The following is a 17,696-nucleotide window of genomic DNA, read 5'->3' on the forward strand; positions in this document are numbered from 1 at the left end:
GTATGTTACGAACATTTAAAACAAAACAATGACATGTTTATTTAAACTTCGTCATACCTAGCTTAGTTATTATATACATTTTGAAATGGGCTTATTAATTATATTTAAATAACTATGGATCATGATCAATTATTCTTTTATATGAAAATGCTGCTTCATAACTTTGTTTAGCTTTTTAATTTTTTCTACTTTATATTATCGATAAATTATAAACATCACTGCAGTCCAAACGTTCAAGAGCAAGGTGAAGATCTAGGTCTTTGACCGTGTACACGGAGCAAGTTTACTATTAATTTTAATCCTTGTTTAAAGCTCGGTTATGAGGAAAGCACTGTGTATAACATTTTATAAACTTAGGTTTTTCATAATCTTCTTTTACTCAAGAAGAATTTATATTTTATATATTTAATTAAGCTTGCTCATATTATAACAGTAAATAAAAGGGTAAGTTTAATGTTAAATGTAAAATATAATATAAATCCTATACTATGTCCCTAATAACATGTTTGATCTTTCAATAATTGTTACATTTACTCTGAAGTATGTTTTATATGGTTTATATTCATTTTAATAAGTTTCTTTCAATCTTAGTTTAACCGGCGGTGATGCACAAAATAAACGTCTGCTAAGTTGCTTGTGATACCGGCCATTTTCTCCATGACACGCGGTGACAATAATCTCCCAAGTGATATGACAAGAATTATGGAAAATTGAATACAGCGATCGTAAGATTTATCGTTATTTTAAAAATATTTTTATTAAAAAGCGAAAAAATTAATATTTTTTTTGTCATTGCTTCTCAAGATTATATCGGCTATCTTTTGAATTTAAACAAATTATACTTCACACCACTACAAGTGGTGCCATCTCTATATTAATAGATAAAATTGTTAATGATATTATATTATATACTAAATCGTTCCATTACTTTCTTATACCTTATTTTTTGAATATTTACTGAAAGATGGCAGTATTTTCTTAATAAATAGTCTGAATTTAAAATAATTTAATTAATAACTTATTGAAAATATTAAATCCGGATTAAATTGCCACGGAACGTAGATTTTTTAAACGGTTCATATTTTTTCAATATATCATTAGTATTCTGGACTTAAACAGATAGTGTTCAGAAAATAAACGAGTTTAACATATAGTATCTACTTTACACGAGTATTAACTTAATAGGTACTACACTATCATAGATACGAAAACTCACAGAAATATATACGATTTAAAGTCTGTTTCAACTATGTTTTCCAAAACATAGATCTTCATTAGGTAATATAGTCATTCCCAAGGATTTTCTTCTACAGCCTCTTGAACGTTTTCTTTCATTTTATTAAATTTTCTCCTTGTCATTCTTCCTTCTGGACCTTCTACGATCTCTCCTTTATTGAATTCCTCAGTAATTATTACCGGTTTTTGATTTTTGACCACTTTAGGGACTCTTCTGTGTACTCTAGTAGGTTGATAAACATATTTTATTCCGTTAACAACTTTATACTTAGGGTTATAGCGTCCACCGATAATTTTGCTAATCCAATACATGTAGGCGTTATGTAATGTGTCTATAATTCCACGCCTTTTTCTTAGTTTTGCTTTATCGGTTATATTTTTAAACGTATCCATTTTTGAATATGGAATTGATTTGAATGGAATTTTAAGCTTAATGTTTTCATCCTTCAGCTTTTCAAGAATCGACCTGCTCTGCCATTGACCATTTGAGTCGTATCCACCGGATCCATAATCTGCACCTATGAAGTTTTTAAGTTAAAATTTGGCATAATCAATTTCAAATTGATTAGTTAATAATATGTTAGTAAGTAGTGAGTAAGAAGTATGTGTGACAGATTACAATACTGTTGTAACTAATATTTATTTGGAAAATAATGGAAAGGTACCGATTTCGGAGTCATCTAAATTTTTTTATATATTATAAAGTGGAAAGATTATATTGTTTCTTTTCATTGGCTCCAAAACTACTAGATCGATTGGGGAATTTCTATTACCATTAGAATTGTATATTATCCTTTGTATATACCATAGGCTATAGAATATTTTCAAAGTTATGGATCGCTTAACGCGATCGCTTAACCGCGAGAAAAAATCTTATATCGCTTACACTGACAATAGAGCATAGTGACCACTAGTTTATAGAAGACTATTAATATCTACGCTAAACTTTGCGATATCAAATGTCTATTACATTTTAATAAAAAAAATATGATCTTCGCCTCTATAAACTAAAGCGAATGTTGATCAAGATATTCAAATCTAAAATTAATTGAAATATAAAAAAAACCTTAGGGAGGATTAGGAAGAATCTGGCATACCTGTAGGCATCCAAGCTCCTCCACCACCACTTGACGCCCAGCCCTGTAATATAAACAAACAAACTTAATAAAATATATCTCGAATATCCACTCGCCTATGTACAGGGTTGGATCAACCTAAGGGCTTTTTGTGCCGTAGCCTTTGTTTTCGTGGGGGATTGCGTTACGCATAGCCTCCCGCGGCGCGGTTGCCTGGTGGTGAAGGGTTATGTCACTAAAACCCCACGGCACCACCAACAATCGCCTGAGGCAGGACACGGTAACAGCTTCGCCTTGTCCGCATGTTTGAGCTGTAGCCTAGGGCCCCATGGATACAAAGAGACCCACTAAAACAATGGCTTGATTTGTAATTGGGACGGTATGTCGGCGGGTAGCACTCACTGCTGGTGATGTTTGTTCATACAGCATAGTATGTTTTAACGCAAAATAACTCCGTTTGTTTTATTGTAATCAACGTTTTTTCTATTTATATGATCATTACTGATGGCATAAAATACAAGAAAAATACGAAGGATGAATAGTAAATGTATTATAATTACCCCATCACCGCCAGCATTCCAACCAGCCCCTCCGCCTCCACCACCTCCTTTTTTCTCTAACAGCTTCATTAAAAGCATCATCTGGAAATTGTATTAAAATCCTCTTTATTCTCCTCACAACTATAACAATTTTTCAGACTCATGCTAGTTCAAACAAATGAACCCTAGTCTCTTCACTCGTTTACAATGTATTTTAATATTTAATTATGGTCTACTAAGGAGCTTTAGATACTGAATAGTATTTAACGTTAAATTTCAGCTGGGACCTTTGATTTTGTAAATAAATATCACAGTGATTCTTTTATCATTACGTTCCTGAAAAGAAAAAAGAAAAAAGTCCATATAAATACCTTAGACACCATGAACGACATCATGCTGAACATCATCCCTTTGAATGACATCATTCCCATCATACCCATCATGGCTGGCACCATCTGTAATTAAGAATTATTTATTTCTCAATGCAAAATCACTTTAGAACTAAAAATTAGGCAAAAAGGTAATCATTAATATGATATTTTGTTATGTTCCAGTACCACTGTAGCAGATCAATCCGTAGAAATATAAGTGGAAATTTCTTGGCTATATGAGTAATAGGATTTAGTATGTTTATTCATATGACCCCAATAGGTGAGGTCAACCCATGGACACTGAAACCCCTAGGTGGGGCAGAGGGCGTCCACAACGAGTCTCCATCGCGTTCGGTCTTGGGCCTCGTATTTCACTTCGCTCCAAGTCTTACCAGCTCTCTGAATATGAACATGATACAATAAATAAAAAAACAACTAACCACCATCATTTTCATCTTCATACACATCATGGCCATCATGAACATCTTCTTCTTGCCGCCGTCGTCATCACCATGGCCACCACCACCTCCACCCTTGCGCTTCTTTCTACCAACGAACTTTTCAACTGTGGGTTTAAAAAATCATTCAATATATTAAAAAGTAAAATTTTAATATGCAATAAAAAATAAGGGAGTAAATAAATTTTGTCATAACTTGGGTACCTGATTTGCGCCCGCCGAAATTTCTAGATAAATTTATTATACGTATATATATTTATTTCTTATTTTTTATTGCATAGTAACTGCTGGTAGAAATTTAATGAAATCAAATAGGCACTTCCCGGGCTATATATTTTTATAACGTTATAAAATAATAAGAGCATGACAAGTATTAAATTCCCAGAATTCGTTTTTATGTTTTCTACTAAAGGTATGTACTAGATGTGCGAAATACCTTCAACTCGCATAATTAAATCAAAATAATCCTCACCAGTATTCGGCATTAAAACATCTTTTCCCAAGGCACTGAATCTAATAAGATGATTCTCAAAGAAGTTGTCCACGGTCTTATCAATAACCACTGAAAGTTCATCTGAATTGTCTGATTCTATATCTTCTTCTTTCGATTCTGTGGCATTTATTTTAACTGTAAATAAATAAAATTAGTTTCAGTAAAAAAAACAGTAAATAAAATAAACAATATTTTTTGAACTTTTTACCGCATAAAACTATTTATGTCAAATAATAATATTTGGATTATAATTTTTGTATTTGTTATTTAAAATCAACTGATTTTGTCTGAACTGTATTTTACTTAAATGCACACGTGAAGGAGTGTACGATTACTTTGATAGTTAATTCAAGAATTAAGCTATTAAAGTTCAGCATTTTAAAAGCTTTTAATATAAATAGAAACTCGCAGCTAAGTTACACCATTATTAATCTACAGAATCTATTAAAGAACGTCTTTTAAAAAGTAATATAAAAATCTTAATAAAAAGAAGTTCTTACCAAACTTAACATAGTCACCAATGACAGAAACTTCACTTAAACGATTTAATGACTTTAAATATAGCAACGTTTTTCTTTGCAGGCATGTATACGAAAATTTCAACAAACACTCAGAATAAACTCCGTCAAAAATACTTTCCACGCTCACTGCATTTGCATTTCCGTCAATATCACCTACGACGTTATCAATTAGGTGATAAACTATTATGGCCGCAAGTATTTTAGTCACAACCATCTCGAAGGCAATAAACAAATGAAAAAGAACAGTAGGTTTTTGTTATTTTATTCAATGTTAATAGGACAAGTTAAGTGCAGGCTATGGGTGAAAACTTATAATTTTTCCTGTGGTTTTATTTATACTGTGTCTATACAGTGTGTTCTAAGGCAACCCGGATCTTAATTTATAAATTGTTGTATATTGTTAGTGTTTTGAGTGTTCGTAATGAATAAATTAAATAACCTATTTGACAAACTCTTTCATAATTTTCAGGAATTTTAAAAATAATTTAATATTTTCCAAATTATTAAAAATTCCAGCTAAGCGGCTCCGCGACATATTTTGACTTCTTTTATAATGTCCTTTAATATTAGTTTTCCTATGTACGCCAAACACTGCCTGAAAACTCTTATTTGTGGATCGACTTTGTCGAGGTGATAGGGGTGGAGTACTCGGCCTCGACGCCCAACGATAAAACTCAGCTGCAGGTCAACAATAATTTGAACAACTCCTCCACGGTAAATGAGAAGATGCAGACAGATTCTACTCTACTAGATCTCCTAGATCTCTAGATCTACTAGATCTCTTCGCAACATCATGGGATCAATCCGCTCGGAAAGGAATGGGTCGTCGACGATTCGAACCGGTTTTCGTTAAACTCAAACTCAAAATATCTATATATTTATACAGGTAAGCAAGTAATTGTATATTTACATTAACTACCAGTTCGCAAGTCAAGGGCGCAGAAGAAGTATAGTAGTAGAAGGGCGTTAAATAAGGTGAAGTGGAAGGAGTGGGTGACTACTGAGGTGCTCCCATTTATACAGTTGCAAGCGACAGCGATGACCAGAAGTACAGAACTATTTATAGGTATAAATAAAGAAAATAATTAATAAACATTATGAGGAAGAAGGGCGATACCAGCTAACTACTAAAATATCATATTTTGCATCTCCCAATACGATAAAAAACGCTGATACAGAACTCTTTATAATATCCATGTAAGGTTGCACACACTATCATAGAAACATTCTAATGATCTTGTAATTACGAATCGCTGAAATATCGAGTGGCGCTACAATCCTTGGTGTTGTTGTTATCTGTGTGTTGATATTAATTCTTCTATTAGGCCAGTTCGCGATCATTTTAGTGCCTGACTCACAATGTTGATTTTGTGTAAGTAAGAAGCATGACGGACGTTCGCTTTAGGAATTTTATGGTATGGTTTTGTAACTGGTATCCCGTAATATTTTGCTACAGTAATCCTGAATATAAAACATATGCTGATGATTCCTTGACCGTACTACTGAATGTTAAATGATTAATTACATTGAAAACTGAAGAGATTAACGCTTCATCCAATTCTGCTCTATGAATATCTACAGTACACTTAGTAACAAAATACAAAAATTATTATTTGATCTCGATCAATGAATATAATTGCTTGTTTAAGGAATCTTAAATTGCTTGCTAACTTTATTAAGTAAAGGATAATATAGATTGGGGAGTTCCAAAGATCAACGTCTAGTAACGATTAAAATTAATACTGTTGTAATATACTATTTGTATGAAGTAAAGAAATCGAAAGAGACAAATTTTGATAAGATTAAATTATAATTCATCGTTAAATACGCCTCGTGTATGTATATGCTGCGTTAAAGATGCTACCTACATTTATTTAGAATGAGCATGACCTTTTGTAATAGGTTTAACGAATACAAGGACAAAAAATAAATACAATTATTATATCATATATTTTTAATAATTTTATTTTTGATCCAGAAACATTCCAAAATACAATATGTAAGATATCACAGTTTAACATACTGCTTCTCAAGATAATGCTTAAAATAAGCCGTAATGTGTACTGTATGTTAAATATTTTTTTTTGTAATAAATATATAGCTGTAATATATTTTCGACATTAAAATACATATGAAATTTCAATTGTGATGAATGTGTATAAATATAAGTTGCAATATAGGTGGGTTTATAGCGCTATTGATAAAAAAACTTTTGAATTCCCGTTCTCAGTAATGGGGTTTGGGACAAACAAATTAATTGACGTATCATTTATCTTCCGAAGTTATTATTCACAATAATAACTTCGAGAAGTTAAATTCAGAAAAATACTTTATGGCTAGTGTGTTAAACTCAACCACAAAGTCGATAAATAAATTTAATGCAAATATATATGTATATAAGAAAAATAACTTAAATGAACTACATCAAGTTACATATTATAAAGATCTACTTTAAACTATAATAAATAAGCTTATATAAAGGTAATAAATTATTTTCTTAATCCTATGGCGAAAGAACGTAGTATCAAAACTTAATTTTTTTTAGCTATACTTAAAAATGCAAATGTATTTTAAGCTAAGATTGTAAGCGCCTAAGTTTGTAAGTAAATCACAACGATTTAAGAGCAAATGTTAAACTTTTGGTACGTCATTTATTGCATTTTACGCACCATTTTCTGCACTAAATTTTTATCACTCTGTGAGATATAGTATTTGATTTCATTAGGTGAAACCATAGAAAAATGTAAAGATTTATAGTTGTGTATGAATCAGTTATTCAAAGCAAATAGCAATTTGTTCTTACAACTAGTTAAATATAAAACAGGTAGGCGCGTTTTAATGCGTAAAACTTAAAATAATGGTGACAAAAGGTCTACATCTTACTTTGACACCTTTAGCTCGTTGTACCATCATATGGCATATAGCTATTATAATTCAAGTCATATGCTCGTTTGTACCCGCCATGATGCCCATGTTCATGTTCGTGATGTTCTTCATGGCTGTGGGAATGATGATGAGATACTTCCGGTTTAGTGATGATCTCATATGTAGTTGATTTACCACCGCCTCCACCCTTAAGACCTACAAGAGCTGATAAGAGGAGAGACATAAGAGCTGTCATTAAGGCTTTGCCGGCAAGTAAAGCCAGGGCGCCGAGAGCTGCTGCAGCGAGGGTACCTGACAAAGAATAATTAAGTTAGTTAATCATACATTGATATAATTACTGTTAGTATGTGGAGTGTTTAATCTAGCAAGATACGAGGTACTGAACATCATTGATTTATATCAATATTTGAAGTCATCTTATATATGTAACGTAATAAAATTATTAGCCTCTGTATACGAAAAATGTGTTCCAGTTGTATTTAATAGTCTGTATAAAATTTAATAAAATGTTTGACTTTCATATAATAAGGAATCACATCCAAACGATATTCGGCAACAAAAAAAATTAAACTATGTATCATCAAAAATAAATTTTAACGTATCGGACCACAGTGAGTGTTGTAAAACTTATATTACAGATCTGCGTGTATTAAAGCATTTTTGATTTGATTTGTAGTTGCTGCAATAATCAGCTCGTAATTTGATTGACTTTATTATATTATAAAGTTCTCACCTTTCATCATCAAAGCTGCCGCCAAGAGTGCTCCACCTCCTCCCTTTCCTCCCCCCAATCCTCCTCCACCCTTGCCCCTCCCGGTACCCTCAGTATTAGCCATATTTAATGCATCCTTTGTAGTCTTTGGATCCAATAATCTGTACCTTAACGAATGGCTATCTAAATAACTTTGTAATCTATATAAAATGAATCTGTTCAACTTTTCCTCCGGTTTCCCGGGAAATTGTCGTGATATTTCAGCTGCCATTTCTTCCGCAGAGCTGCTGTTGGCTTTATCTTCTTTGACAATGCTTAATCCAGGGAGAAGATTTAGCTCATCGCGAGAGCCCAAATCCTCTAGAAAGGATAAAACATGTATTTTGAGGCACTTGGCGTTCAGACTTCCGTTGCATTCCTTGTGTAGAGCACGTCCTGTTCTTACCGTACTGGAAAAGTTTTTCACTTCAATAACTTCATCATTCTTTGGTTTGGGTTCACCTATAGCCACCTCAGCTGATGCAAATAACACAAGAGCGAGAGTAATTACACTTTTACGATACATTTTCACTACACTTTTGTTAATGGTTCAAATTCATTGCGTTGGTTGATGGAACTGATAATGGCGATACAATCACCGTTTATTTTATACTTTAAACCAAATGATAAAAAAGCAATGTCGTTACTAAAAAGAGCAAGTATTGTTACGGAGAAATGATTCTACTTTCAAATAATCAACTTCCGATCGGTTTTAGAGAGTTTTCTCTTAATTTTTGGTGGTATTGGATAACCTTAATTAATCTTTATTGTTGTTGTTGTGTACCTTTTATCAATGCCTATACAATTCATTTTCTATACTAATATTATAAAGAGGAAAGGTTTGATTTTTTGTTTGTTTGTATGAATTGAATAGGCTCCGAAACTACTTGGCAGATTTGAAAAATTCTTTCACTGTTGGAAAGCTACATCATTCCTGAGTGACATAGGCTATATTTCATTTTCAAAGAAAATAGGCATCCTTACTAAAATTACGATAACATTAACATTTGTTCATTATTTGATACAATTCTAACAGATGGCGCTGAGTTAAAGGTAGTTTAGTTTAGGTCCGTGTCGTGGTACCAACGTTTCACATAAGTTCTCCTACGGTTTCCCTTGATTAATTTACTACTATGTAATATAACAAAAACCTTAGCCACAGCAACGCTTGGCCGAGTCTGCTAGTAAATTATAATTTTATTACATGTTATACAAAGCTTTTCAATCCAGCCGTCGGACTTTATAAATTATTTACCAATGATAATGTTTTTAAGGTCCCTCACCACAAGAGTCGGGGATATTGGGAAATTTATGAAAAAATATAATGTTTTGTTCAGGCAACACGACAAAATTAAATTTTTTGGCACTACGAAGGTATATTACCGTAGCAAAGTAAGTAAGTATTCTACCATAGCTTATATGTTTATTGACAATCCATTGTCAATAAACATATGGTAGAATACTTATATGTTTGTAAAACTAAGTTTTAATTGTTTCCAAATTCGAATTACTAATCAATTATGAGATGTTTAACTGATATTCTGAGCGAATAAGTGGAGTTATTTTAAGAATATAATTATTACTATCGTAATTGTGAATCACCTATATATTTAGAATTGGGTGAAATTAAAATATTCTGACAATTTCCATCTTGTACCAACTGTGATTTTAACTGTCTACTGGTCTGTGAAGTCCATGAATAAAAAGTAAATTTTGTGTGCTTTTTTGTACTTATATATTTCTTTTTCGAATAGCTTTACACTATATTATATCTAATACTATTTATTTTTACACTATATAGATTAGTTCTTGATATATATTTTTTCTTTTAATAGATGATCATCCTATTGTGCTTGATACTCACCGTCGATATTTTGGTCTTATGACAGTTTCCTCTTGATGTTGTTTGTTGAACAAAAATAACGCAACTTAAATTGAATGAATAAAAATATTAGTATATAATCTTGAAAAACCTGTTGCATCTTACGTATTGGTATGCATTATTTAATTTTGCTGTTATATTGACAAATAAACGTCAATCAACCTCACTCTATTTTTATATTCATTTAATTTAAAAATACTCCTAGACTTAAAAAATATGGAACAATAATTAATGAAACGAAAGAAGAACCGTTAATTGATTAGCATTTATTAATTTTTCGGTGAAGTCTTATTTTTTTTCATTATCTCCTTTATTTAATGTATGAATTACTTAAATTTATCTTTCTTTAAAAATTGGTTGTCAATATCGTCGTGTATTTGAACATAATATGTCTATTTCATATCATAACAAAATAATTCATTCCATATCTTTAGGTATGCTTGGAGTCTATCTACTCTCTTGGAAATTACAATTACTTCAGTGGTAATAGACCGTAGGACTGGGTAAACTTCGAAATAAAAAAATACATTGCCATTGAATAGATATATAAATATAGGAGGCTAAAATATTAGGTGGTAACTCAAAGTGGCGACACAGTTCTAGTAGAAAATTTGACTAAAAGTTTATCTAGTATGAATACAGTAACCAAGTAGTATAAAGAAATAAGACAAAGTAAAGGATTAAAAATACCATCATTTGCACAAATTATATTTATTTAATTTTAATAATATAAGTGTTTATATTAACAGCACGAAACAAATCACAGATATAATACATAGAACTTAATAAAATAGTATACAACTTTATAAATATTCGTAAAACACTATTTACATACACAACACATAATTATGAATAATACTGACATGATTTGTACTTATTTATCACTATATAATATATTTAATATGTAAAATATATATAGTTAAACATAATTTAGATAATGACAATGGTATAATATAATTTTAACGTATAAATGTAATACTGATTCGATAAAATAAATAATACTTTAATAAATATACAATACTGAGTGGTTTATATAAAAACTACGAAATAAATAATGTTCTTAAATATGTTATTTGTAAACGTTTTTAATAAATGCATTGTTTACTTTAATCCATCTAAGATTGTTTTGTTAATATAATAATGCAACGTACTGTAAATATACAACTAAGATATACTTTCTCTTACCCATGATCGATATTTAATGTAAAGAAATTCTTCTTTAAAACTTACGTTTGCTTACAACAACACATCGTGGATTTCATAAATAAATAAATAAATAAATTAAACTTAATATTAACTGGATTTTCAAAGAACCTTTAAAATACAGCTATCAACGTCTTGCATTTATGCTCCTACCATAACCGGAGTGTCCATAGCTCCCTGCATCTTCATGTGCAGTGGAATGTGAGTGTGAGTGTGAATATACAGGCTTAGATACTATTTCATATGTGGTTGACTTCCCGCCCGATGTCAGAGACTTTAGGCCGATGACAGCTGACAGTACGAGTGACATAACCGCTGTCATCAGCGCCTTTCCCGCTAAAAGGGCGAGTGCCCCCATACCCATTGACATTAGAGTACCTGAAATAGGGAAGAAAATATAATAAAATACCATTACTTTAAATTTTATCGACGTTTAATGACAACGACAACGGTGTTTTTGCGGTCTGACATGTGACATTTTTGATATTTTATTTTATTGTGATTTTATTTATTTATTTATTAACACTTCGTTACATTACAATATAAAAATTTAACATATTTTAATGAAAGGGAGAGCATCTGGCGGCCTTATCGCTTTCGAGTAATCTCTTCCAGGCAACCACTACACCATTTTACTGAATCTATAAGCATTTAATTAGGGTACGTTTCAATTTTGTAGAAATCGTCTATGATTATTTCATTAGTATGTACCGCGTTTATTGATTGAATTTGGACGCTTATAAACATAGTTTTAAGCGACTTAACGAAATAAAAATATACAGTACATAAGGTATAGAAACAAAAAAATCAGTCTGTGAATTATATTCTCAACGTTGCACAATACAATGGTAAACATCGTTAAATGTCGAAATATGGCTAATTCATGCAAATGTAGTGACGGAGACTTGCTAGTCATATTTAAATGATGCACGTTGCATCGTAATCAGTAGAACTATCTAATGAAAACTATCACCGACAAGGGTGTAATCAAACGACACTTTCTGCTATCATTTTACGCTCTGCTTCACAAACAATCTATTATTAACATAACATGTCAGTTAATTAGGATCATATTTTTATTTTCATGACAATCTGTTAATCATTTCTATATATAATGTTGTTAGCTGGTTCTCGCAGCCTTTTTTAAGAAGGTATAAATAACATCTTGCTAATATAGAATACAAGAATAATAAGTGTCATGCCTGGGTTAGGGATAACGGGTAAAAATTAAGAATAAACGTCATTACGTCAAGAACAGTCACAGTAAAAATATCGCAATACATATGTTACAATATTTATATGAGTTTGTTGTAATCACATACAATCCAGTGCAAAATGTAGGGGTGCTTACAAAAAAAATGAAATTGAGTCTCATCTCTACGGTCGATCACCAGCTGCAATGCACCAATAGAATTTCTTTGTGTGCATTTAACTTTCGATCGAACGGTGAAGAAAAATATTGCGAGGAAATGTCTTGACAGTCTTGTTTTAGTGACAGGCACTTGAGCACTGATCACCTACCTGTTAGACTGAAAAATGGGCATACCTAAAGAGGTTGTAGTGCCACTGGTTTGTTTTTGTATACCAAAATAAATGAAGAATGCATTCTTCAGATTAAGATAAAAAAATATCGCAAAGGTGTGTGTGTGACTTTAACAACGAAAATTACCATTAAAAGAAAAAATAAGTTGTATGTAAGACATCGTTCTAAATTCGAGCTAAGCTTTTTTTAGCTCATTAACTGATCTTTATCAAGAAGTAATAATGTAGGATCCATGCATAAACTTTCAAGTATAGTTAATCGTGAACCGTTTACATTCTACTATTCATTGACTTGATAATAAAAATAACCTTTCTGACTCTTACCTTTCATCATAAGCCCGGCAGCCATTAGTCCTCCCATGCCACCCTTCTTGCCACCACCAAAACCACCACCCTTCCCTCTTCCTTCACTAATCAAAGCTCTTGCATCCTCAGAAGCACCATCATCCAATAACCTGAGCTTCACTGAGTGGGTATCCAAATAGGTTCCTAATCTATAAAGAAGGAATTTATCCAGCCTCTCATCAGGTTTTGATGGCAACGCTCTGGCTAATTCCGCAGCAAACTCATCAGCTTTGCTGCTGTTCTCTTTTTCTTCTTTCACAACACTGACGCCTGGGAGCAACTGTAGTTCTTCCCTGGAATTTAACTTCTCCAAAAGCGATATGGCCTCTATTTTTAAACATGTAGGGCTGAAAATCCCGTTGGAGCAATCTTTGCCCATAGCCCGTGCTGCGGCCTCTATTGGCTCTGCCTTTTCCGTTGGCAGTGCGTATGCCACAGTTAATAAAAGACATAAGTAATACATTTTAACGTCTGTAACGAAAGCTCCGCGGTTACACTTTGATAAACGAATGAAGTACACTCTCTTTTTATAGACACATAGCATTATTAGTACACCATTATTTTCATAGAAGGCTGATTCTGAACTGTTGTGCGCAAATATAAGTTTAATATCTAGAGTGGTAAAGGCGAAATTAAGATCAAGATTCAAATCTTTCGGTATATTATTTGAAGCAGATAGCGTGGTGAAGGAAATTGATGGACGTTTATTTTTGTTATTTAAATTTTTATAAAATCATTCGTATAATATCAGATAAAAACTATAGAGTTTTGTAGTAAAACAATATTTCTCGAAATGTATATTAAATAACAATATAACGTTATATGCTCATTCGGAATATAATCAATTTGAACGACAATGAAGTGAATGAATAAATAAATAATCAGGTTTACACTTTTTTACTTTATGTATCCTTGACAAAATATCAATAGTCAAATTCAACTTTCATTCAACACTTAATTGTAGACGAAGAACAGATGCAGAAATCAGATCCCAAGAAGCGTTTTAAACATCAAATATATACGTACGTATAAATATATTAATCGCAAGCCTCGAAAATCATTGTTACAACTAAATCATAATATTTTCTTGTAATATATGTAAGTGCAACTGCCTACGTCATTTAGCTAAACATTACCAGTGAAAATACTTCGATACTTGCTTGTTAAATATATTACAACTATAAAACTATCTTGTATGTAACACAACATTGTAATAAAGTAAGAAGGAACTTTGAAAAAAAAGTACAACAGAATATTCTGCATCTATGATATAACGACCAAACGTCGTAGTCAAGTAAAGTAAATTAAACGTACCTTTTTAGTTCCAGGATTATTTCCTGTGATAATTCTCATGAGGAAGTTTTAGCTAATTTCATGCAGTGTAGCCCGTTGAAGCAGTCATACAATTGTCGTTTTTGATATCATAACCGACCAATAATACGACCTACATTTGATGCATAAATAGGAAATTAAAATCTGCCCTTTCCCATGGTGTCTAACGCACTTTACAACTGAAAATTCGCGCATGTGTCTTTAACGACGTCAATACGCGCATCGACGTTATCATAGAACACGTGTCGTTAAATTATGATTGGTCAAAAAAAACACGAATGTTCTGCCGTGTATACAATACAAATTAAACTGGAAATGCTATTGACCACAACATCAAATCACACCGAGAACCAAAAATCACCGAGTATGAAAAAATGAAAAATATTTTACTTCTTCAAAAACGGTACAAAAAACATTCCATGGTTGCGACCCTCAATTAAGTGTAAAAACACCTGTGTTAGAAGGCCACGCTCTTCCATAGCAAAAAGATTTTCGTACCATAGGTATATTTATAAGCAAACTTGTAAACAAGAATGTAGTTGTGATTTCTGTGATTCATGAAATGAAAGAAATGTGTGGTGAGTGTGTGTGTGTGTGTGTGTGTGTGTGTGTGTGTGTGTAGGTAACAGTGCAGTGCGTGCAGCTTTATCTGGGGTACATCAAAAGATCCTCAGTTTCTGCATAATCTAATGACTTTAACCATTCAGTCACCCTATGCTTAACTTCATGTTTATTTAGCATGTAGATACCAAGCCTTCCATTTACCACTTTATACAGATACAGATAGTATAAGGATTAAATTTATGAATCTCTTTACATATTTGCTTTGATGATCATTCAGAGGAATAATAATTGTCCAACGAATCATCTTAAATGAAATGAAATGGAAAGGAATGAAATGCAATAAAATCGTTTATTTTCTTTCATTCTCATTTAAATACTAAATATTGTTATTCAATACATTTTAGTGCATTTTGAAGTCGGTAATATGTTGTGTAAAATTAATGTATATAACATTAAATTAGGATTATATTCTATAAATTCCTTTCCTGGATCTTATACTATTATCAGCTCTATCATATTATATTTTTTGCCATACAAGTGAATTTGCCTTTAAATGTGCAACATTAGTACAAATGAAAATGCGAATGTGAGTGTCGGTTTTACATTCATATGACTAACCAAATAAGTTTTTATTAATGATTTTTTATGCTTGTTGTTTGTATATATCTGTTGTTTGTATTTCTGTTTGTAGAAATTACTCACACTGTAAAGTTTGAAAATCGAATTGTTAACTTCAAATACTAATACGAGTAAAAACATATTTTCGTTATGATATGAAAAACAGCAATAATATAAGATATTTATATTTTAAATCATTAAATCATTACCACATCCAATTATATGATTAAATATACAGACTATTACAATAATAAATTAGGCTAGCTTTTAAGTTATGTATAGGCATAAGGCAAGAAATAGAACTCTTATTAGAGAAACATACAGAAAGTACAAATTTCAATAATTTCGTATTCAATCAGACGTATTTTTAATCTTTAATAGTATCACTTATAACGCGACAAATAAAGTTCAAATATGTTTTCAATCCGCTAATATTATTTTATAAGCATTTGAATATTAGGACCTGTAAATACACAAATATACACAATATACACTAAACAAAACAATGCATCTCTAAAATAAATCTTAAGGTTAGGTATAGTACAGGCGACCCGACAGTTGTTGTCCTGTTATGTGTGATATTTCAAGCCATTAGGATAATTTTAAAGTATGAAAGTACCTACTGCAGCGCCATCTTCCAGGCTGATTCAAACCATCCATGGCGCTACCCAAATGCATCAAAAAAATCATTTAAATCCGTCCAGCTGTTTAAGAGGAGTTCAGTGACACACACACACACGCAGGAGAATTATATGTATAAGTTCATGGAAAAAAGGGTCAGCTATATGTATATTTCGTTGAAATGCTTGTTCATGATATTTTTGTATATTATTATTTTATAATAAGCAAGTAGGTCAGCTCTGTGCCTGAATAATGCCGTCGATTTTTGTGTCTAGAAATGAAGTGAAATGAAAATGAATTGAAATGGAATAAATGAAATGAAATTAATAAAATCGTTTATTTGCTATGATAGTGGTACAATTAGATAGATTAATTATAAAAATCCGCACAGGGCATTGGTCCTTACGAGCTTTCTCTTACGAGTACGAGTATTTCACACATTAAACCAATGGAAGTACACAGCCGTGATTCTGAAACAGCCTTTGGGGTAGAGGCGCCCGCTGAATCTACTAAGACTATATATTCTGGGTACTATAGTTATAAACTTTTAATAAAAATATCAATGAAACAGAAGGGGCATAGATAGCAGAACTATATGCTATACATTAGTTAAGTATATACATGATTATAAAATGAAACATAACAAAGATTTACTTCTCCGTATTTTCTAATATTGCAATAACTTGATACTATTAAATAAGTAATAAACTTGTTTTGAATGCCAAAAAAGCCTTTTTGTCGCATATTATAAATAATGGGACTGTGAAATCAGTCGGTTTTTTTTATTTATCATCATCGAGAGTAATATAGGAAAACATACTATAATTAGTTCAGCATGCCATAACAATGGCAACTCCCATATGTCAAATTAATACTTGACATACGGGAGAAACACTTAGCGCTAAGTCCCAACTCTTATACTTAATGCTTGAGTTAGACCCATTTGCTGAGTTCAGCCAGTAATATTGCCAATTAAATATTGGAGTATCTATATTATATCTCGGAAACAAGAAGCACTTATTAGTTGTCTCGCTTTCTGGCACCGAATCACCACGTGATTTGTCACCGGAACGAATTCAATTCTCCATAATTACACATGTGTTGTTCAGGTGAAATTTTTGACAGTGCGGTTAAACGACGTGATAGGAACTGAAATTGTTTGAAATACTTTCTAATACTTATACGTTAAAGCGCTCTGTAATCTACTTGATGACCAATGTCGCTTCAAAACACTTTAACTCCTTCACATACAATAAAA

General features: G+C 31.8%; 2 protein-coding genes across 2 annotated transcripts; both read right to left on the reverse strand.

Annotated features, from left to right (window-relative positions):
- Positions 1-6,654: 6,654 nt before the first annotated feature.
- LOC111002436 lies at positions 6,655-8,896 on the reverse strand. The gene is made up of 2 exons (XM_022272596.2): positions 8,314-8,896; positions 6,655-7,871 (listed from the first exon to the last, which is right to left on the reverse strand). The coding sequence occupies exons 1-2, from the start codon at positions 8,855-8,857 to the stop codon at positions 7,588-7,590; spliced, it is 828 nt and encodes a 275-aa protein (XP_022128288.2). The 5' UTR covers positions 8,858-8,896; the 3' UTR covers positions 6,655-7,587.
- A 2,342-nt stretch (positions 8,897-11,238) lies between these two features.
- Positions 11,239-13,788, reverse strand: LOC111002439. The gene is made up of 2 exons (XM_022272599.2): positions 13,283-13,788; positions 11,239-11,794 (listed from the first exon to the last, which is right to left on the reverse strand). Exons 1-2 carry the CDS (start codon positions 13,764-13,766, stop codon positions 11,544-11,546), a joined length of 735 nt encoding a protein of 244 aa, XP_022128291.1. The 5' UTR covers positions 13,767-13,788; the 3' UTR covers positions 11,239-11,543.
- Positions 13,789-17,696: the final 3,908 nt, after the last annotated feature.

The sequence above is a fragment of the Pieris rapae genome, chromosome 11 (assembly GCF_905147795.1).
Source record: "Pieris rapae chromosome 11, ilPieRapa1.1, whole genome shotgun sequence".
Classification (NCBI taxonomy): Eukaryota; Metazoa; Arthropoda; class Insecta; order Lepidoptera; family Pieridae; genus Pieris; species Pieris rapae.

What these genes read in the sequence shown, in the direction of transcription:
- LOC111002436 (XM_022272596.2), bottom strand. Translation starts at nt 8,857, where the DNA reads ATGTATCGTAAAAGTGTAATTACTCTCGCTCTTGTGTTATTTGCATCA. An exon ending in GGCAGCTTTGATGATGAAAG is followed by an intron (nt 7,872 to 8,313) that starts GTGAGAACTTTA and finishes ATTCTTTGTCAG; the next exon opens with GTACCCTCGCTGCAGCAGCT.
- LOC111002439 (XM_022272599.2), bottom strand. Translation starts at nt 13,766, where the DNA reads ATGTATTACTTATGTCTTTTATTAACTGTGGCATACGCACTGCCAACG. An exon ending in TGCCGGGCTTATGATGAAAG is followed by an intron (nt 11,795 to 13,282) that starts GTAAGAGTCAGA and finishes TCCCTATTTCAG; the next exon opens with GTACTCTAATGTCAATGGGT.